At 47.3% G+C, this 22,048-nt stretch overlaps 1 protein-coding gene across 4 annotated transcripts in view; it reads right to left on the bottom strand.

Annotated features, from left to right (window-relative positions):
• SHANK2 (SH3 and multiple ankyrin repeat domains 2) overlaps window positions 1-22,048 on the bottom strand; it is a 692,308-nt gene that overhangs the window by 393,664 nt on the left and 276,596 nt on the right. For all 4 annotated transcript variants that reach the window (XM_043971951.1, XM_043971952.1, XM_043971953.1 and 1 more), the window contains 2 exons: window positions 17,067-17,236; window positions 3,744-3,857 (listed from right to left, as the gene is read on the bottom strand). In XM_043971951.1, the coding sequence (XP_043827886.1) occupies window positions 3,744-3,857; window positions 17,067-17,236 (284 nt within the window). The remainder of the gene's footprint in view (window positions 1-3,743; window positions 3,858-17,066; window positions 17,237-22,048) is intronic.

The raw sequence follows: 22,048 nt of genomic DNA, 5'->3' as shown, positions 1-22,048 counted from the left end.
GTTTCATGTAGGAGGTAGCATCTGGATCAGAAAGCAGAGGACCCAGTGATTTCCAGCCATGGGGGAGGGCTGGTGTGAATACACGGAGGAGGGAGAGAGAATTCTGAGTTCCGGAACAGCTAGCTAGTCGTCCAGTTTGGCTGGAAGATGGCATGTGTGTGAAGGGAAGTAATGTGAAATAAGCCTGCAAAGGTAAGTTGCAGCCAGATTGTGGGGGCCGTAAATGTCAGGCTGAAGAATTTGCATTTACTCTTAGAAGAACTGGCTTGATTTGCCCAGTGCCCAGCATGATGCTTCATGCAGCAGGGTGGCTTCACAAAAGCTTACTAAATTGGATTGCACTAGGGAGCCATGGGAGGCTTTGGAGTAGGGGAGAACCCTGGTCCTTTTGGAGACTGTTTTGGTAGCTGAATGTAAGCTGGGCTAGAAGAAGGGACTGAAAGCAGGAAGAAGAGTGAGAAGCCTATTACCATAGCCTCAGTGAGAGATGATGAGTGCCTGAGCTAGCAGGCTGGGGGGCAGGGGAGATGAGGGTGAAGAATTGGGGAAGTAGAATGAAGACAAATAGGCAGCAGGATGCAGAGGAAGAAAGGTGAGGGAAGAGTGGAGGAGGCACCACAGCTGTAAATCATGGACCTAAAAGGACAGTGGTGCCTCTGGAAGAATAGGGCTCTTTGGGGGAGGGGCAGGTTTAGGGAGAAAGAGAATAAATTCTGTTTGAACACCTTGAGTTTAAGTGCTAAGGGAACAGCTTGGTAGCGATGACTAACAGCCAGTGGCCAAGGCAGGACTAGGTAGAAGGAGAGAGATTAGGGCTGGAGAAATAGAACAGAGTTACCTCAGAGAGATGATGATGAACACATGATATTCCAGGTGCTGGGGATTCGGAGAAAAAGGGGGACGGACCATCCATGCCCTCAGAGAGCTTTCCTCTTAGAATGGGGGAAAGAATGCATATGGGGGATTGGGGGCCATGGAGGAATGGGGAAATCACTTGTCAAGCCTATTCAAATATCAACGTGGTGCTTGAAGTGATTCTTATTTTCAGATGAAGAAAAAGAAGAAAGTAAGTGGTCATGGTGAGTGCAGCAGCAGGAGGAGGGATGGTGAGATGTCCGCCCTGGCATCCTGGCAACTGGGGGGATGGAATGTATAGAATAGCCATGGGTAGCCATATAGAGTGGGTTTGGGTGGGAAAATGTGGGCTCCTCTCAAGTTGATTGGAGCTGTCTGGGAATACAGTCACAGGTGATTTAATGTCTGGGAAGTGGATTCAGATTCAGACTGAAAAATGTTCCTGTCCGGGAGAGTTGTAGAATAAAAACAGATACTCTAATGCCAATATCCACAATTGGAGGCTCCCATGAGAAAAATCAATTCGGAGGGGCGGATACTGCCTTTGATTGATTAGCCAGCTCCTGCGAGTAGATTGTAACCCCAGGGGAAGGGGCCAATCGCCATTAGGGATGGGAAGAGATAGGCTCGCTCCACTAGGGGGTGGCCCATTCTTGAGAGAATGAAAATAAATGAGCCTTTGACACATTACCAATGCTGAGTTCCAGAAATTATTGGAGTTCTATTTCTGACAGTTTGGGTGAGGTCTGTACACACCGGACAATCAGGGCTTCTGAGTCCCAGGGCAGAGACCCAAAGTTGAATGGATTGATTCCTCCCACCCCTGGTGGGTGGGCATGGGATGGGACACTGGGTGGGCCAGGTTCTGAGGCTTCCTCCACGGAGTTGGGGAGGCAACGGAGGGGCAGATCACAGAACACACTGAAGAAGCCCTGATTGTTTATTGCATGGCTGGCTGGACAGGTGTGCTGAGATCCCTAAGGGAGAGGGTGTCCATCACTCAACCAAAGAAAGTCTCCTACAGAGCTTGGTGTGATGCCCATGCTTAAGGGCAGGAGATGGGTGATGGCCCAGTAAAGGAGACTGGGGAAGGGCCTGGGTGCTCAGCACTTGAAAAAGTTGCAGAGAGATCAAAGAGGAGGGGACTGAGAAAGGGCCCTTGGACTAGACAGGGAAGGGGTCACTGGCAACCTTGGTAAAGGCTCCTTCAGTGGAGATGCAGAGTCTGCAACCAGAGGGCGGTGGAGTGCAGATGATTCCTTGCAAGTTTGTCGGAGAAAAGGAGAAAAGGCAGAACGTGGGATCCTTTAAAGTAGCCCCATCAATTGTAAAGTGAGTCAGGATTCCAGGCGTCTTAGGGAAGTGGGGCTATTAGGAAAGCCTCACACTGACTCTAGGTCTCATTCTATTGAGTGAACCTTCCCTTTTGCTGACCTCACCACGCTAGTCACTGAAAGTGAAACAAGGCAAACAGTGGGCACAGGGGAAAGCGTGGAGCCACAGGAAGGGCTTGGGGTCCCGTTCTCAGTCTAGGATCGAGTCTCCCCCTTTCTGGGCCTCAGCTTCCTCCTCTGAATGGCAAGAAGTCAGGCAACCCTCCTAGTCCAACCTCCGAGATCTAAGCTCTCAGTTCAAACACGGGGCAGGGATGCCTTCTCCCTTCCACCCACTGTGTTAGAACAAGAGGCATATGTCTGGTTCCATAGCTGAGCCTGGCTTGGAGCTCAGTAATAACATGTAGGACAAACTAACGCACACAGGCAGTCGTCCCATCAGAAAAAGAAATAGTCCTCCTGGGGATGGACCAAAGTTAGGACCCCGGCAGAGTTAGTCTCAAAGGCTGCACCAGTGAGGGAAAGGGGATGAGCATTTATAGAGCAGCCACTGTGTACTGGGCATTACGCTAAGCATCTCAGAATTATTATCTCATTTGATACTCACAGCAACCTTGAGAGGAAAGTGCTGTTATTCTCATTTTACATTTAAGGAAACTGAGGCAAATAAGGTGAAGTGACTTGCCCAGCTAGTAAATGTCTGAGACTAGATTTGAAATCAGGTCTTCCTGACTCCAGCCCCAGTGCTCTAACCACTTGGATATCTAGCTTAAAAAGCCATTTGTAGAGGTTGGAAGGGAATAATAATAATTAATAATAATAATAATAATTCTATAATGATTTATGATTTGTAAAGTGATTTACACATATTCTTTTATTTGATTCTTACACTACTCTCATATTATCCTCATCTTATAAATCAGGAAACTGAAGCTGAGAAAGTTTAAGTAACTTTGCCCAGAGTCACAAAGCCAGCCACTGAGTGTCTAAGGTAGGATGAAAACTCCTATCTTCCTGTGTCCAAGTCCAGTCTTCTATTTATTTTGCCTCTAATAAGGAGATATTACCTGCTTTAACACGTAACTGGCAGATTTGGGGTATTTGGGGACAAATGTGTAAAAGGGAAATAATTAGAATCCAAGTATTTAATCAACCAGTGAAGACCTTTCAACACACATGTTGAGCATGGGTGCAAATGCTTGTCTGTGTTGGGCACACCAAGGGAGACGATTCATTGAAGAGGAAGAGGAAGCCTGGCCCCTCCCTGCACAAAGCTTACACACTATTAGCAAAATGAAACAAGGGTAGAAGCGACTCCAAAGTACAAGATTGCACCTGGGGCCCATCAAAGAGACACAAGTATGAGCCCATATGAGTTGGTACCATCCTCAAAGCTTAAGTGGCTTCCTGCTGAGGTAGTTAGTGAGTGAATTCACTTTTGGGCAGTAATTCCACAAGAAACATGGTGACAGAAGCCTGCTGGAGGCCCAGGGATGAGCTGGGACATGCCTTTTCACTTACTGGGAGGAAATAAGGAAAACTCATCAGCCTTACCTGGCTTGCTTTCATTTGGTTTACACTGAACTTCCTCCACACAATCGGCAGGAAACCACCCAATGTGTCCTCGTGTGCTGCCTTCCCAGAAGCCACCTTCACCGATGCTCAGCACTGAGAGAGGAAGAAACAGAAACGTGTTAGACTAGTTTTCTCTTCCACACACACACTGACTGACAATATAGGAACCAAACATGAACCATCAAAGGGATGGTGCAGGGGAAAAGACCAGAATCACTTGTCCTGGGCTCTAGACCCACATCTTAATGTGATGTGCATTGGGAAGTTCCCGCCCCTCCAATGGATTGTAAGTTCCTTCAGGGCAGGGACTGTCTTTTGCCTTTATTTTTATCTCTAGTGCACAGTACAATACCTGGTGTATAGTAATGTAACGATTGGAATAACGCCACCTGCTGGATACTAACTGTAGAAGAGTTCTGCCCATGAAGCGAAGGTCTTTGAGGGCAAGACCAGGAGTCTTGTCTTTGGTATCAGGAAGTGACGCGGACTAGTGGGAGGAGGAAGGAAGAGACTGGCGCTCAGTCTCGCTCTCTTTCCTGAGGACGCTGGCGGAGAAGGGAGCTAGAAATGTGCTCTCCCTTTAATAGATAGGAATCTAGACCTTTCTCTCTCTCTTTACCAAATTCTTATTCTCCTTAATAAATGCTTAAAGTCTAACTCTTGCTAAAGCTTATAATTTATTGGCGACCACTCATTAGATATTTTAGACAGACTAGCTAGAATTTTAGCCCTTAACAGATGGCGACCACGAAGAGGAAAGCTAACCCTCAGTCTTCTTCTGATCTGCTGGTTGGGTAAGAAATTTCCCCTCCCTCTCCCTTTAACTGCTAAGTACTGGTGTACTGGCTGTGTTTTTCCTTTGAATTTTTTCGAATGGACCTTTTAAACTCCCTAATTATCCTATTTTTGATTTTGGTCTGTTTAACCAGACAAATGGGAGATAAGATCATGTTAATGCTTTGTTTTTGTGGATTTTCTATTTTTCTTTTTATTTTTGTTAAAAGAGCCAGCAACTTACTCACACAAGGAAATATCTCTCCCTCTCCCAACCATGCTTTTTCAGAGAAACCTGAAGAGATTCCTGCAGCTTTTCCCAATTCTAACACTAATTGTTGCTCTAATTTTGCATGCCTGGAGGCAATGACCCACCCTCTAGAAGCTTTTAATCCCCTAGCACCTGGAGGCAAAGTGGGGGAAGAGGAATCCAGGCCTGAGTTCAAAATCAAAGGGCTGAGCCTGAAGCTGCAAATGCAGGTAGAAAAAGTTGAGCATGCGCACCAGTAAGCACTTAATAAATGGTTACTAGCTCTGAGGACCTCAGTTTCCCCCTCTGTAAAATGAAGATGGGGTGTGGCTCTAGTGGGCTGGGCGCTAGCTTTGGAATCAGAGACCAAAGTTTGAATTCCTGCCTTAGTAGGTCTTGCCTGTGCAACTGTGGGCAGGTGACTCCCTTCCTCTAGCCTTCAGTTCCCCTGCCTGGACAATGGGAGGTTGTATGACATGATCTCTAAGGTGCTTTTCCTATCCTCTGATTTCTAAAAGATAACCAGGAATGGGAACAAAACAACAATAGACTGAGGCTACTCTGGGAATCTCAGCCCAGCTCCTTGACCAAGAACAAGTCGCTTCATTGTTCTCAGCCTGGACTTCCTCACCTAGAAAAGAGAGATAATGACATTTCCACGAGAATCTGCTTTATGTGCATTTCTTATCATTGTTGACATCATTATTTAGACCTTTAACTTTTTCCATGTAGGCAGCTTCTTGACTGACAACTTCCTTCTCCAATGCAAAGGGACAATTTGTCCAAGATTTAAGATCATAAATCCGGAGGTAGAGGGAACCAATTCATTTTATAGATGAGGAAACTGAAGGTGAAGTGACTTGCCCAAAGTCATACAGCTAGGATGCATCAGAGGCAGAATTTGAACCCATGTCCTCCAACTTCATGGAGGGTGTTTTGTTTTTTTAAATCCATTGTATCGGGGGCAGCTAGGTGGTGCAGTGGATAAAGCACCGGCCCTGGAGTCAGGAGGACCTGAGTTTAAATCTGGCCTCAGACACTTGACACTTACTAGCTGTGTGACCCTGGGCAAGTCACTTAACTTCCCATTGCCCTACAACCCCCCTCCCCAAAACAAAACAAAACAAAAAAATATATCAAATTGCCTCAGTCTTAAAAAAGTTGGCTGGCGGCAGTGAAGGGTTGTGATTTGCCCCCCTGGCCATACTGGTAGTATATGTCAGAGGCCGGATTTAAACCCAGGTCATCCTGATGCCAAGGCTAGACCATTATCATGCATCTAAAATGGCTATTATAAGAATAAAATGAAATACTTTTGCTCCAGGGCTTGGTAAACCTAAGCATTGGTTATGTTTCAGGAAGAAAGAGACTCCATTGACTATGATGGAATGAGAAAAAACCTGACAACAAAGCTGAAAAGGCCTGAACCAGCCCCATGAATGTCCTTAGAATACATCCACTTGGGAATCCCCTCCCTCCCCATTCATCTCTGGGAAGTTAACTGAAGAACACACAGCAAAGACAGGGAGCCATAGATGAAAACTGTCACTGAGTCCCCATCTTGGTTTTCATCTCAACCCAACAAGAAAAGCTAAAACCAGGCCAAAGCCGCACTGATTTGGTACTGAAGGTCAATGGAATGATGTGCTGGCCAGTTAATAAACATTGGCTTTCCAAGTGCTTCATCTAATGATCTGAAAAAAAAAAATGTTCTGAGTCCGATGTGGCAGAACAGCCCAGCCACCCAGTGACATCACCCCCAGGAACAGCTTTTTACTCCAGCAAGTCAATTCCAACCCAGTGAGGTCGGCCACCCTTTGCCGATTCAGGGGCCCATCTTGCTTCCACAACGGAAGACTGACCTGGAGCCTGCCCTTAATCAGCTCTCCCCGCCTGAAGCTCAATAGCAATTTGGGTTCTGCTCAGGCCTCAGGACAAACTGAAAGCAATGAGTGGAAGCTGTCAAGGCAAAGATTTCGAAATCTAGGTCCAGAAAATGACAACAACCCTGTTGTTGTTGATTTCAATCACGCCTGACTCTGTGACCCCATTTGGGGGTTTCTTGGCAGAGATACTGGAGGGGTTTGTCATTTCCTTCTCCGGTTCATCTTACAGATGAGGAAACTGAGGCAAACAGGGTGAAGTGACTTGCCCAGGGTCACACAGCTAGCAAGGGGCTGTGGCAGGATTTGAACTTGGATCTTCCTGACTCCAGGCCCACATCTTGGTCTATTTTATCACCATGCTTCCTGTGCAACTTAGGAATCTGGGACTTTTCAATGGTTGCTTCAACTTATGAATAGATCTAGAACAACAGACAACTTCTTCAGCTCCAGTAGGAACAAGGACACAGCCTAAGTAAGGACCCCAAGAGAAGGAACTTGGCTAACTGATTCTGATGCTTCCTTTCTCTGATTCATCTCTCTTTACAATATGATTCTACAGGAGATGTTTGATTATCTGTCACCTTCACTGAAAAGAAGAATGATCACTTGCTCAAAACTGTTCTGACCAGGGAGAACAGAAAATTTATGAACGGGAAAAAACTGTACCATGGAGACTCATTCAGTATAGGAAAGGAATTAATGTCCTTCATCTCACCCTGAATATTACACACTGACATCAGGATGGAGAAGAGCCTGCTGGGTAATGGAAGGGGTCAAGGGAGGGCAGGATGGAGAAAAACTTAGCAAGCCTATTTTGGGGTATAGGTATCACACCAGCCTCTTTGCCCACTGGGGGTTGGTGTTTTTGGTTCTGGTGTCATACCCCTTAATTCTCAAATGGGGTAACACATGTAAATCAATTTGTAAACCTCAAAGCATGACATCAATACTAACAGCCAGCACCACCACAACCACCATCCATCATTGACTGCAGCAGCAGAATCGCCATCATCATTTTTTGGTTTGTAATGATAAAGGTCCTTCTACTCCCAAGCATGAGGTAAGAGAGGAAAAGGGCATATAAGGTGACATATCTTTGGGCCTACATATGTTTGGGGGGCACATTGCTTTCGGGCTGGGGGAGAAGCTGAGAATCCAAAGAATTCTGATGTCCACATGGTCAACAACTGCCTACAAAGGGAAGGAAAGATGCTGCTTGAGACTATATAGTGGTGATGACCCAGAACAGGGAACCAATGGCAGCTCAGGGGATTCTGGATTGCCACTGTCTCCACCAATGAGTGTGAGAGGACCGGAAGGGCAGAAACAGAAAGACCTTGAACCTTGAGCACTGAACACAGAGACTTGAGTCCAATTAAAATATGAATAGAAACTTTACAAGTAGGGTGGGGAATGGCTGGCAGCACTTTGTTAGAAAAGAGTCTTAGGGTCTGGGTGGCCTGCAAACCCACATAAGTCAAGTGTTGTGATGACTGTGATGGAAGCTAATGCCATCATTGCCTAACCTCTGACAGGCAAGTATTTTCCTCACCTAGGTGGGTCACCTTCCAGTAGTCTCCATACATGCTGTGGGCCCCTCCCCCCATCTTCCAGCACACCTTTTATTTTATGTTCTCCAGCTAGGATATCTGTTCCTTGTGGGTAGAGGCTGGCTTGCTGGCTTGTATTCCAAGTGCTTAACACAGTGCTGGACATACATAATAGCTACTTCATCTCTCCTCTCCTTTCACCACCCCCCCCTCCCCTTCCACTTTGGGAAGAATCACTGGTAGCTGAGTAGAGCATGCACTGGTTTGGGGAAACCCTTGAAGCAGAGTAAGCAATTAAAAGACTATTGGCATGGGTCTAGGGGACATGATAAGGGCCTACACTGGGCTGACAGCAGCAGTGTGGGTGTGTGTCTATAGGAGGCACTTTGAAGGTAGGAATGTCCAAATTTGGCTAGTTGTTGGATATGTAGGGAGAGTGTGTGGGAGGAAATATAGATGGCATTGAAATGATGAGACTGAGTAACTGGGAAGAGGGTGGTGTCCTACACAGAAATGGGGAAGCTGGGAAGAGGGAGCGGTTTCGGTGGGGGGGGGGGGAGATGATGACTTCTGAGTTCCGCTCTTTCCTCTCATAGCTGGAGGGGGTGGGGTATGGGACCATTGAGGGGGTGGAGGGTGGGGGGATGGAGTGGACTGATCACTTACTTTAGAAAGATTAGTAACCAGTCTGAGAACTTGTAAGCCCAGGGACCCACTCATACTACATGGGCACTTGGGGTGCCGGGACTCCCCAGCTGAACATAGTTCATTCGATCAGGGCCAAGCTATGCCTCTTCTGTTTTCTTCCACTCTGCTCCATCTAGGAATAATAATTAAAGCTACTCACATAGCTCCCACTATTGTGACCACCAGTATGCCACAATCTGGAAAATATACATGCTCCTAAGCAGTGAACAACCACCTTCACTGGACAGCAAAGGATGTCTATCTCTCAAAGGGAAGGGACCTCAGAGGTGTCTAAGCCCACCTGCTCCTGTGCTAGGATCCCCTCTACACCATCCCCAACAAATGGTCACCAAGGCTTTGCTTGAAGGGCTCCAGCAATGGGGAGCCCACTACTTTCCATTCCATTGGGGGCAGCTCTATCATCAGGAAGTTTCCTCATCCCAGAAATCTCCATTTGCCTCTGTTTTTTTGTTTTTTGTTTTTTGTTTTTTGTTTTTTGTTTTTTGTTTTTTGTTTTTTTTGCGGGGCAACTGGGGTTAAGTGACTTGCCCAGGGTCACACAGCTAGTAAGTGTTAAGTATCTGACGTCGGATTTGAACTCAGGTCCTCCTGACTCCAGGGCCGGTGCTTTATCCACTGCGCCACCTAGCTGCCCCTCCATTTGCCTCTGTATCTTCTGGATGTCACAAGCAGATTAAGTCTATCCTCTCTTCCCTGTGGCAGCCCTTCACATTCTTGAGGTCAGCTCTCCAACCCTTTAAGGCTGCTTGTCGCCAGACTGAGCATGTCAGTTTGTTTGCCTCATCCTCACATGACAACTTCTGTAGTCCTCTCCCATTCTGCCCGCCATTTTATAGACATGTTCCAGTTTGTCCATACTCTTGTCAAAATGTGACACCCAAGGTGAGCACAATGCGCAGTACTACAAATGTGGCTAGACCAGGGCAATACACAATGGAATGATCACTTACTTCATGCTAAATTCTCTCCTTTTCTTAATGCAGCCCAAGCTTTCTGCAGTTTTCTGTCTGCTAAGTCATAATGCTCCAATCCTCAGTATGGGGATTTGAACCCAGGTCCTCAATAGGACTCTGCTGTCTATAGCTGTCCCACATCATTTTCACCAGCTTATGGAAACAGCCATGGCCTGGCCATCAAGGCATTTGGGTTCCAGGCCCAACTTGGTCATGGGAGGAGCTACGTGGCCTTACTCATCTCCTTTCTGAACTGCCTCATTTTCCTCCTCTCTTAAATTGGGGGAAGGGTCTCAATGTGCTTCTAAGGGCTCCATGAGCCAAGCATCCTATGATTCCACTCATACTTACTGAACACAGATGACATGCCTACACTATACTTGAAGTTATGGGGGAAACCCATGCTTCATTTGCTCCATCCCTGAACAAATTAACAGCCCCAGGAGAGAAGTGGTGCAAGTAGCACCACCTGAAACAATCAGAGACTAGCTCCTAATGAGGCTACCTCCGCCTTTCCTAAATGCAGACTTCTCTAAAACAACAAGAATCACTCACTCACTCATGGAGCTCAGTTACCATCAGAGAGAAATGGGTAGAAAGTGTCCAGCAGAATTGTCTTGAAGGGGACAACTTCCCTTTCCTGTGTGTCCTCCCCCTCTGTGACCTGGAGGAACTAGAAGGTGTCACCTTTGTATGTTCAGACAGCCCAGCACCTGCTGCTAGGTCAGCAGGGATAGAGGCCAACTGCTGTGATTCTTGATTCAGGGGTCTGCCAGGAGGAATCTGCGGAGCTTCGGGCAAGGCCCAGAACTAGCCAGGGTTCCAGACTGCAGATTCATTGGGGTGCCTAGATTCAGTGATACTTGTCAGGGCACCCAGGAGGGCTTCAAGGTCAGTGGAGTGTTTCAAATGAATGCATGGGATTATTTCTAATTTATGCTGGTCATTTTTCTTGTTTGTACATAGTTGCTTTCAGGACACACCCACCACCTCCCCCCCTCCCCTTTGAGATCACGAGCTCTGTGAAAGCAAGGCCTCTTTATTTCCTTTCTTTAAATACCCAATACTTAGCATCGTGGCTGGCACACAGTAGGTGTTTGATGTCTGCTGGCCTAACCTGGATAAAAAAGCATTTATTTAGTTTTTAGGCTATGCCAGACACAAAGGGCTGAGCATCAGGAACACAAGTACCTAGTGAGATGGTTTCTGCCCAACAGGGAGCTTCCACTGAAACATAGAAAAGGCCTGGGATGGAACGATTCATCTTGGAAGCTCAGAGTTCTAGAGGCTGGAAGGAGTCTTCCAAGTCTACAATCCAATTTCTGTCTGAAAATGAATCCTGCCCCCTAGTGGCCCTTCAGCACTGGATTAGAGACTTTGCAGATGGGGTCAGTCCCTCCTACAGGCTCAGAGGATCCAAATTTTGAGCTGGAAGGAACCTTAAGAGTAAATGTAGGAACAAGTTCAAGATCACACAGGTAGCGACAGAGGAAGGATTTGAACTCGGGACTTCTGAAGAGAGATGAAGTACTTTCATCCCACAATCCCACGCTACTTCCAGACCATTTGAGGGTAGCTCCAATGGAAAGCAAGCTTTCCCTTATAGACATTGCCCTCAATTATGGAATCAAACTTGAACCCCTTCCCCTCGCCCCTCTTGGTCTTTCCTTCTATTTGATGGGTGCTTTTTTCCCCATTCCTCCTCAATCCTCCAGGATGTGACAGTAGCCCTTGGAGCTGGTCCTTCAATAGGAACTGGAACCCAGCAAGCACTTAATAAAGACCCAGCAAGGGATTGGTTGACCATTTCTTTTTTGAGGTGTAGATGTGGAGACACATACCTTCATTCCTTGGTGTGAGATACTCTTTTATTTCTGATTCAAAGCCAATCCTAGACCCCCTTCTCTTTAGCTCTAAGCTTCCTAGTTTATGCAAATTTCATAGTCTCTTCTGAGCTGCCTGCTGCCTCTTAATCCCCCTGGCTAAATCCCCTTAATCTGTGTTTACCAGTTCTAACCTAACCCTAGCACCTCTGGAATGAAGAAAAGGCATGAATAATTACTCCAAGTAAGCAAGAAAAGGAAAGAAAAGCAGCTTTAGCTCTTTGAGTGAAAGTGAAAAGAAGCGGGGGCAGGACACAAGCATGCAAATCCTGCTGAGTCCATCAGAAAGTCCTGGTTCTGGAAACAGACTCGGGAGTCCTTCTGATCCACAGTGAGACAAGGTCTCCCCCCCAGGCAGAAGGGTGATTATGCTGCCAGATACTCATTTGTAGCAGTTTCTTCACTTAACTATTTCTTCTTTATTACAAAGTAAGATAACAGTATCAATAGGCTAGATCCAGAAATGCCCATTAGGTTAAAAAAAAAAAGGCAGCAATAAAACTTTTTTTCTTAAAAACTATTGTTAAAAAACCATCTACACTTCCCAATATGTTCTTCCTCCCTTCCCTTTTCAGGAAGCCATTTTTATAACAATTTTCTTCACATCAATCAAGTCTGCCATTACATGTAATGTTTTATACCCCAAACCTCCCACTTTTTCAGAGAAAGGAGGGAAGTTCATATGAAACTAGTTTTTAAAATATGGAGTGAACTCTTAAAAATAAAAAGCTCCCTTCCCCCCAAAAAAATCAGCTCACAAACTATCTCTTGGAATCTAGCCCTTGGACCATTAGTGGGGCTGTTATAGGGGAAGTCACCTCCTCTGGCTCTGTCAGTCAGTCACTAGCCTGACCCTTCCTCCCTTGGGATGAGCCCTGGCAGGAAGCTGTCCAATTTCTGAACTTTGTGGGAACACCAAGCCACAGAATGTTCAGGCTGTCAGCAGGTATGGTACCCCAACTTTGTCTTCGCCAATGAATTTAGACATATTGTGCCTGCTGGTAGTGAGATTCTTTGGAAAATTACCCAGACCAGTTGCTATATTACCCAACTGGCAGGTCATAACATTTTGGGCCAAAGTGTCGATATCTCCCTGAAAGGAACCAAGCTCTGAGGCTGCCAGAGTCTCTCTCAGATTGACATTTCTTGCTCTATGTCTAACAAGGAACCTCAGCCAGGCAGTGATTGATGGTACAAAGCCATTAATGAGATAAGGGAGTGACAGTTTAGCTTGAAGGGAGAAAAAGGAGTCCGGCTCATCAGCTACAGCCCACTCATATCCCTCGTTCATTTAAACCATCTTTTCCAATTGATCTTCTAAAGGGGGATTTTTTTTTTTATTTTCAAGCTTCACTATCCAGCCCTCTGTGGGTGACAGACAAAGGTTCAAATGTTTCTCTAATGCTCAGAACATTTGTAGTCACGGCACTCCCAGGCTTCAGAACTGACACCTGGAGTCTCTGAAAATGGATTCAGCAATTCAGCCCCCAGCGAGCCTGCTTTGTGGAGGTCGGCAAGTTTGAGAAAGCAGAGTCAGCCCAATACCAATGTCCTGGCCCAGGCAAAAAAATCCAATCCAGTCGAAACTGGTAGAGTCAGCAACTGTCCACTCATCTCTAGTTAGGTTTTGACTTTTTAATGACTCTGGTCCCTGACCATGAGCTGGAAGCCCAAGCACACCTGTGGCTGGAGGTGGCTTCTTTAGAGTGTGGAGGTACAGTCTCCTTCCCCCACCTTGGCAATCCCATTGACTCATGGGATCCTAGATTATAAGTAGGCAAGGACTTTAAGAGTCATCTTATAGATTCCCCCCCCCTCCATTTTACAGGTGAGGAAACTGAGGCTCAGGGAGGAGCAATGACTTGCTCTGGGTCTAAGTGGCAAACCCAGGCTAACAGATTCCAAAGACCATGCTCCTTAGATGATTCCCCATGGCTAAGGGTTTTAGCTCCCATCTTTGTATCCAAATCTCTATCCCCAGGCCTGGCTTTTATATCCAGCTGCTGGGCAGGTACACTTGGCTATCCTGCCATTTCCCCTCCTAACCTTTCTCTTTTGAGGCAGTTTGGTCACTATAGTTTTATTGTATTTGGTTTTTGCTAGTTGGTTGCCAATGGTCGTGATCAATGAGTATAATGCTTACTTGTTTCTCCCTGCTTCATTTTGCATCAGTCCATATAATCTTCCTGTACTTCCTCACCCTGCATTTTCCTGACTTCAGGGAAATGATCACTAACCTTCCCACACTCCATTATGGTCTGGGTGACTGGGAACTAGGGTTCTTACTACTCTCCACCTCAGTTTCCTCATCTGTCAAATAATGGTTGTACCCTCTGGTTCACAAGGTTATTGTGACATCAGTGCTTTGTAAATTTGTGGAAAAATTACCTATAAGCCTACACTGCTGGTAAGTTACCTCATGATCTTTTACGAAGGTGACCTAAGCCTGAGAGGGATGAGACCTATCTGCCAACCTAGCCAAGATGGAGAGGGAAGAGGGGAGAGGAGGAGAGGAGAGTGGAAGGGGAGAGAGAGAGAGAGAGAGAGAGAGAGAGAGAGAGAGAGAGAGAGAGAGAGAGAGAGAGAGAGAGAGAGAGATTACCTATGACAAAGCTTTGCTGGGCATGCACAATAAGAATGAGCAGGACAGAGGATGGACCAGCAGCAGAGCAGCAGGGTTTCTCTAGGGCAAATTGTTGGGATGGTGACTTGAATGCAGTCAGAAAGGGTGGTCTGAGAGAGTTTGGAGGGACTATCTAAAGCACAGGAGTTCCTTCCTGACCTTCTGAATCATAAAATCCTATTGGTAAAGGCTGGGCATGAAGCAGGCTGCCTAAGGGAAGCAGATCCCTGTCTCCTCCTCAAGGAACTACAATGCCCTAGAATGGCCCCCAGCTGTGAATCAGTCCCTGGTACATCCACACAAATATCCATAGTCTTTGACTTGCCAGTCATTTATACACCATTCAAGGGGACCCAGAGCCTGGGTGTCCACACTCGTCTCCAGTCTATGGGCATCATTCGAAGGCTCCATTTCACTGAAGCATCAATGTTCCCACCCTCTGATTATAAAGATTGCAAGTTTGCTACAAGAACAAACAACGATTACGTGCCACAAAGATCCTGTGCTTATTCTTGGCCTGAATGGACAAAGAGACTGGATGGTAAAGGGGACATAAATGCCACCCAAGTCAATCCAACAGGGACCCCTGGCATTGAAGGGAATAGAAGAAGTAGGGATGGGGCCTCTGTGGAAGGCTAGGCTGTCAGATGTCACAGCTCCAGTGCCTGGGCTTGGCGCTACAATGCCTTCCTTTGGTCAGCTCTTATGGTAAGGGGTCACCCTGGGGGAGGGGAGGATGATACTTCTGAACAAGAAAAGCCATGAAGGAGAAAAGATTCCACCAAAGACATCTTTGAAATACCAGAGCCCCCCCTACCCAGCACCCGGCCCTGGGGAGAGGGAAGGGGAATGCTTTGACAGCTGTGCCTCCCTTTATCTTTTTAGATAATCGCGAGCAGAAATAGAAACCTGAAAAAGAACAGAGTTTTGTAAGCAACGCAGCAGGCTGGGGGGGGGGGTGCAGGGAAGCGGGGAGGAGAACTGGAGTTGTGGGCAATGAAGTAATTCATATTGAAATGCAGTTATTCATCGCTCAGGAAGCAAGGCCTTTGGTAGCCAGGGACAGCCCCTTAGCAGCCTCTGCAGGCTGGGCAGGTGGAGACAAGATGGCTTTCCAGCCAAGGACTGGAAAGCTGGGGCAACATGGGGCAAGAGGCGCCCAGTGTAGATGCACCTGAGGGACGGGCTATCGCTGCCGGGGGTGATTCTGTACACAAATGGTACTTGGCCTTAACCACATCCCAAGCAGCGACACGTGATGTCACGGAGGGGCTGACTCAGGAGGTATTTTTAGTGGAGCAGTACAACCTCCTAATTATACAACAGCTTTTCCACCCCTCCCCACAACACACCCAACCCGACCCCCTTGGGCCTCCTTCCCCTCCCCCTTCCAGAGGGCCTTCTCAGGGCACAGCCAACAGTAGTGTTTTCTCCATGGGGCATCCATCACCTGAAGGATATCACTCCAGAAGGAAGTGAGCACCAAAGCACAGGTTAGGCTGCCCCGCCCCCACAGAAAAATAAAGGGGGGAGGGGGGCCAGGAGTGGGTGATGGACAGTGGCTTCCCCCATTCCTCAGCCCTCCTCCTATGGCAGGGCCCCAAGTCAGGGACCTCAGGTGGTGAGGAGGGGGAGCAGGAAGCAGGCAAAGGGATGCAAGCAGCAGGCTTGCCCAGCTGTGCCAGTCTGAGGCAGGCAGGAGGAACAGGGCAAGGCCATATCTCTGCCACTGAGTGTCCGGAGGGGGACAATGACAATGATGACAACAAGGAACAGGCATTTCCACTCTCCGGGTAGGATCTCCTCTAAGCCTCACAGCAACCCTGATGGATAGGGGCCCCAGGGATCATGACACCCATTTTAAAGATGAGGCCCAGAAAGGGCCAGTTCCTTGTCCAGGGAGGGGACAGAAGCAGAATCTAGAGCCCAGCTTTGCTGGCTCACAACCAGGCCTTCCAGGAAACGCGCTAAGGCAGTGCAGAGCCGGCCGCCCTGGGAGCATGCCCACCCGGAGCCACGCCATTAAGGAAGTAGATGTGGGTTCCAGCCCTGTCCCTGCCCCTGCCCCTGCCCCCAGTGACTGTATGTTCTAGAAGAGCAGTGATTCTCCCCATCTCAGGTTACAGCTATATCAAGCGAGAGGGTTCTAACATTCAGTGCTTCTAGATACTGGAGGGACAGATCTGGAGTGTGAAGACAGAGCGGGGCTCAAAGCCAGGTCTGCCTCCTCCACACCTGTGTAACCTTGTCTCAGATCCTTGGCATCTCTGGGCCCGATATGAACTAGGTTGGACTGGGTGGCCTCTAGGGTCCCTCCCGGCTCTAAATTCTATGACCCTCTATTTTGGAGGCAGCTGGGTAGTCCAGTAGATAGAGCACTGAGCTTGGAATTGGAAAGACTCATCTCCCTGAATTCAAATCTGGTCTCAGACACCTCTTAGCTGTGTGACCCTGGGCAAGTCACTTCACCCTGTTTGCTTCAGTTTCCTCATCTGAACAATGAGGAGGAAAGAGCATACCACTCCAGGATCTCTGCCAAGAAAATAAGGGGATCACAAAGAGTCAGATGCAATTGAAAACAACTGAACATTTAAGGAACTCAGAGGTCTCTCCCCAGAACCCACTGAGCCACACGCGGCCAAAACCCAAGGAGAGCGACAGAAGGTGAAGCTGACCTTTGACCCTGTCGCCCCGGTGCAGGTGGATCTCTCCATCGACTTGAGGTTGATATGGCTTCACCACAACAAACAGTCTCCCAGGCACGGCACTGTAGAGCTTTCGCTTGGGACCCGGATAGTCAAAGGCAGAGATGGCGTCCTTGCCGGCACCAGTAGCAAAGCCGGCGCTAGAAAGAGGGAAAGGAACAACAGAGTCACCGCATTAGGTTTTGCTAATCTCGGTCTCACCCTCTCCCAGCAGCTGGTCACTTACTGTCTTCAGGGAGGTCAAACATCCCCCATCTGAAGATCCTTAATACTGTGGAAATATGTTCTGCATGAGTGCACCTGTGTAATCTACAGAAAACTATTCGCCTTCTCATTGAGGGAGATCAGGGAGAATTAAAAACTCGTCATTTCTACAAGTGAATGTTAAAATTGTTTTTACATGTAATTTAGAAAAGAAGTAAAATAAAATGTAAAAAAGACAAGATTTTTAATAAAGGAAACGCTATGTTTTAATTCAACAAACATGGATGCAATTTCTGCTCTCTGCAGGGCCTTGTGCCCAGCACGGGGGAGACAGTGAGGACAAAAGGGGAGTGCTGTTCACCCTCCCAGAGCTGACAATCAACTGAGGGCCCAGGATCTTGGCACATTCAGGCAGACACTGCAGATTCTTCTCTCCCCCAAAAGAGGGTTACCTTTTCATTTGGACTTAGGACAGTGCCAATGAGATCTCCACAGTGCTAAATTCTGACTCAAATGAGAAGCTAGTTTCACAGTAAAGTGCTTTTGGAATCTTCCTTTTCATAACTACCCTGTAATTTTCTCATCTCTCTTGGTGAAAAGGGCCTAATACTCCATTTTTAAGAAGGAGGAATTGGATGTGTTCGGCCATTTTCCTATCAGTGCTAATTGGCAGCTGTCAGCACGAATGGATTCCTTAGGAGATTTACACGGCAAGTGCCTGACCCGCTGGAGAATCCAAGAACGTCTTTCTGAGTGAATCAGAAACTGACTGAGACACAGGCAGTCAACAGTCCGACCAGGTGGACAGCTTTGGGCGCCTCTGCCCCTCTCCAGTCCAGTTCACGTGCGAGTCAAGAGCTGGCCGGTGATGTCCCCAGGCCTCTTTCGGAATGAAGGACCGACAACAGCACCAAGTGCTCACAAGGTGCCAGATGCTTTGCGGAACACGAGGAATATGAAGTCGAGATGCAGTTCCTGCTCTCAGGGAGCTCACTCAAACGGGAAGACAACAGGACAACAACCACGTGCTGACAAGGACAATCCGGAAGGGAGAGGAAAGTAATCGGCCTGGGCCGAGAGGAGAAAGAAGCCAGGGCCGGCAAGGGAAGCAGCAAGGGTGTTGGGGGGCCAGGATGCCTGGCTTCTGGTCCTCGGTCTGCCGCTCCCCTGCCATGGGACTCAGGCCCTCCAAGAGAAGAGGCCGTCCTTGTTGGTCTTGGCGTTCACTTGCTCCTCCTCCTTCTCAAAGAGGGCCATTGACATGAGGAAGGTGAATAGGACTGAGGAGAGGCAGAGCTATGGCCGTGTACACAGCAGATGCTCAATAAGAGCTGATTTGTTGGAGTCATTTAATTTCTTTGGGCACCAGCTTCCTTACCATTAAATGACAGCATTCAATGAGAGCCCTGTGACCCCTCCCAACTCTGAACTCCCATGAGTCACAAGCTCAGAGCATCAGAGCTCGAGGGAGACTGTGGTAATCATTGAGTCCCACCCCTCTCCTTTTCCAGATGATGAAGAGAAGACCTAGATAGCTTCAGTGACTAGTCCAGTCATACCGGGAGGAAGAGGCAGAATCAGGATTTGAACCCGCATTTCTGTTTCCAAATGGAGCCCCTTTTGATCCATACCAGAAGCCACTGCTTCTCAGCATCCTTAGAGGAAAGAGGTTTGTTTTCCATAACAAATTCTAGCCTTTTTCCACAGAGAGTAAGTCTACTGTGGCATCCTTGTCACTCCTTAGGAGTGACCTGGTGAATAAAACTGCACTAAAGGTAATCAGAGTCCATCATGAGCACAGGCTGGGTGAGGAAAGGGCTGGGGGTGGGGGGTTCTTACTGCAGAAGGAGAAGAGCTTATTGGCCATCATTGCAAACTACGGGGGGAAAAGGACCAGGTAACTGTGAGCGCAGGAGCCCGGGGCAGTAACTAGGGAACAGCGGACCCGTCGGTCCCTGGAAATGAACAGAAAAAGAGGAAACCAGGAAGTTCAAGTTCTAATAACCAATGCACCAAAGAAAGGAGAGAGGCCACATTGCGCACTCCCAAGCCACTGTGATCTTAGGGTACTACATGACCAGAAGACCACTTGCTCTGCCTGGGCAGAACACCTCAGGGAGCTGGGGTCGGTTCTGGACCTCACATGTGGGGAATGTCAGTGACAGGGATCGAGTGAGAATGTACATCGACTGTTGGCCTGGAAACCTGCCAGGCATGGATTCAAACTCTGCCTCTGAAACTCTCTGGATAATCACCTGCCATTAGTGGGGCAGATCAGAGACTCTGTTTCCTCTTCTCTAAAGTGGGGGTGACAAGACATACAGTGACACCTTCCTCTCAGGCCCGCTGTGAAGTTCAAGTGAGATAATGCATGTGTTGGGGAGGGGAAGGCTGGCAGATGATCTATAACTGATTCTCTTCCTCTTCCCCAACTAATTGATGCAGCCAAAGAAAATAAGGGACAGATAGTGAGGTACTAAATTAACTCCAAGGCTGCCTAGCCATCTCCTTACAAAGCATGAACCGGATTGTCAATTGGGATCGGAAGGGGCAAAGCCACTGGCCAGGAGAGAACTGGCCACAGCCCTTGGGGCTTAGGCTGAAACTCCCATCCTGACCAAGAACTGTTTGGAGGTTTGTGATCCTGCACCTAAGCAGAAGGCATGGGGGCGTGGAAGGGATTCCTTTCTCTCCTCTCCTCCATTAGCCATGGAATCCAGCAGCAAATCCAGCAGGAAGCCCCTTCCCCAGCAAAGCTAGTCAGTTTAAGTCAAAAGGTACTAGAGGAAACCGACACTTAAAATGTGCCTAAAATGAGCATGAGCGGGGCACTTTTCTAAGTGCTGAGGATATAAAAGACAGAAAGTGAAAGTCTCTCCCCTCAGGGGGGCTGGAAGAGGTACCATCGGACAGTCCCCTTCAAGCAGTCATAATTGTGTACAGTAAGAGCTGAAATGGGATTGCTTACATGGGTCACTCAGATCAGAGGCAGTGGCCAGGTCAGCACATGAAAGGCTAGTTTTTGAGAAAGGGGTCAGGCTTGCTCTATTTAGGACAAGAGGACAGAACCAATGGGACCCCAGGCATTAGCCATGGCAGGGGCTTTATGGATCTTATAGTTGGCCCATTTTATACAGCAGGAAACTGAGACTCAGACAAAGCAAGTGATGTGGACTGGACCCCAACAATGAGATCTGTCCAAAGGGCATCATCACCTTGGGAGGTGATGAGCTCTCCACAGGAGGTCTTGAAGGAAAGACAGGATAAACATTTATCAGGTATTCTACAAAAGGGATTCTTCCCACAGAGAAGGCATTTGATAAAAGCTTATTGATTGATCATGTAAGGGCTGGATTACAGGCTTCCTGAGGTCCTTCCAACTTCAAGTCCAGCATTTACATCCTCAAAGCTTTCATAATACACTTTGGAATGATCAAGACCCAGCCTGTGTATTTAGGAAACAAATGGAGAGTGTCTGCCAGCTACCAATCACTCATTCGGGCTGCCTTCATTCTATATGGTGAAGGCTGCCTTTCTGTGCCCCACCCCTGCCCCAAGGCTCCCATGGGGAAGCACTGTCTGCTGTCATCTATAATCCTTCACATCCTGGTGCAGACAATGTCTGCCGGGCACTAAGGCTGCCTGATTTTCTCACTATCCTCAAAAGAATGGAAAAGTCTACAAGGAAAACAGATCCCTGTCTATGAGATACCAACAGCTGAGTTATTTGTTGTGTTAAAATGATTCAAATATGTGGACATTTCAGTGAAGGGATAAAAGGTAATTTGATAATTCAGTGCAGGTGACTTAAGGATTCATTTAGTCAAATGAGTAGATCCCTCACCCCTAAGAATCCTCAGACAACAAATATTCACAGATCAACCACAGGTGCCTGGGAAGGAACAGTGACTTTCTCATGCAAGGAACCATTTAATATTGCACAAGAAATGCAGCTCAAATAAATTATTAATATTTAATATTGATGTTATTAATATCATATGTAATATAAATGTTAACATTTATCACCAGTACTAAGCACCATTATACAAAGACAATTCCTGCTCTTGAGGAACTTACATTCTATTAAGAGGGAAACCTCCACCCTTCAACATGTATATAGATAAATACAGCACAAGAGGAACTGAGAAGAGAGAAAACACCAATGGGGAGAGTCAATGAAGGCTCCACAAGAAAGTGAGCTAAGATTTGGAGAGGCAAAAGTGAGTGCATGTCAAGCATGAAGAGCTTGTGGGAAAGCGCAGAGGGGAGAGACAGAGGAGAGTTTGGAGGGAGATGGAGGAAGATGTACTAGACCATAGTACAAACAGAGAAATCTGGAACTTTTGGTGTAGGAGACCTGAAGGTATTCATTACTGGCACTTGTTACTTCCAACTTGGAAGATCTCAAACGCAGTGCCCCTGGGATCTGTGTTTGGGTTCATACTGTTGAATTTTTTAATTTGTGACTGACAACAGCACAGATGGTGGGGTCATCAGATGGGCAGATGACACAGTGCTGGGAGGAATAACTAACCTATTAAAGGATGGTGACAAGACTCAAAGACCTTACCATTCTACAAGACTGATCCAGCTCTGCTAAGATGAAATTCCTATGGGATGAATATACAGTAATTGGCTGTGGGTTGTTCTAGGCAGTCACCGAGTTTTCTCCAAACATGGAATGTTGAGGATTCTGGAAAATAGACTCCCTGAAAGGGATGTGAATAAAGGCCTGGAGAGGCTGTATT

The sequence above is a fragment of the Dromiciops gliroides genome, chromosome 6, assembly GCF_019393635.1.
Source record: "Dromiciops gliroides isolate mDroGli1 chromosome 6, mDroGli1.pri, whole genome shotgun sequence".
NCBI classification, from domain to species: domain Eukaryota; kingdom Metazoa; phylum Chordata; class Mammalia; order Microbiotheria; family Microbiotheriidae; genus Dromiciops; species Dromiciops gliroides.
This window is presented reverse-complemented; position numbering and strand designations above follow the sequence as displayed.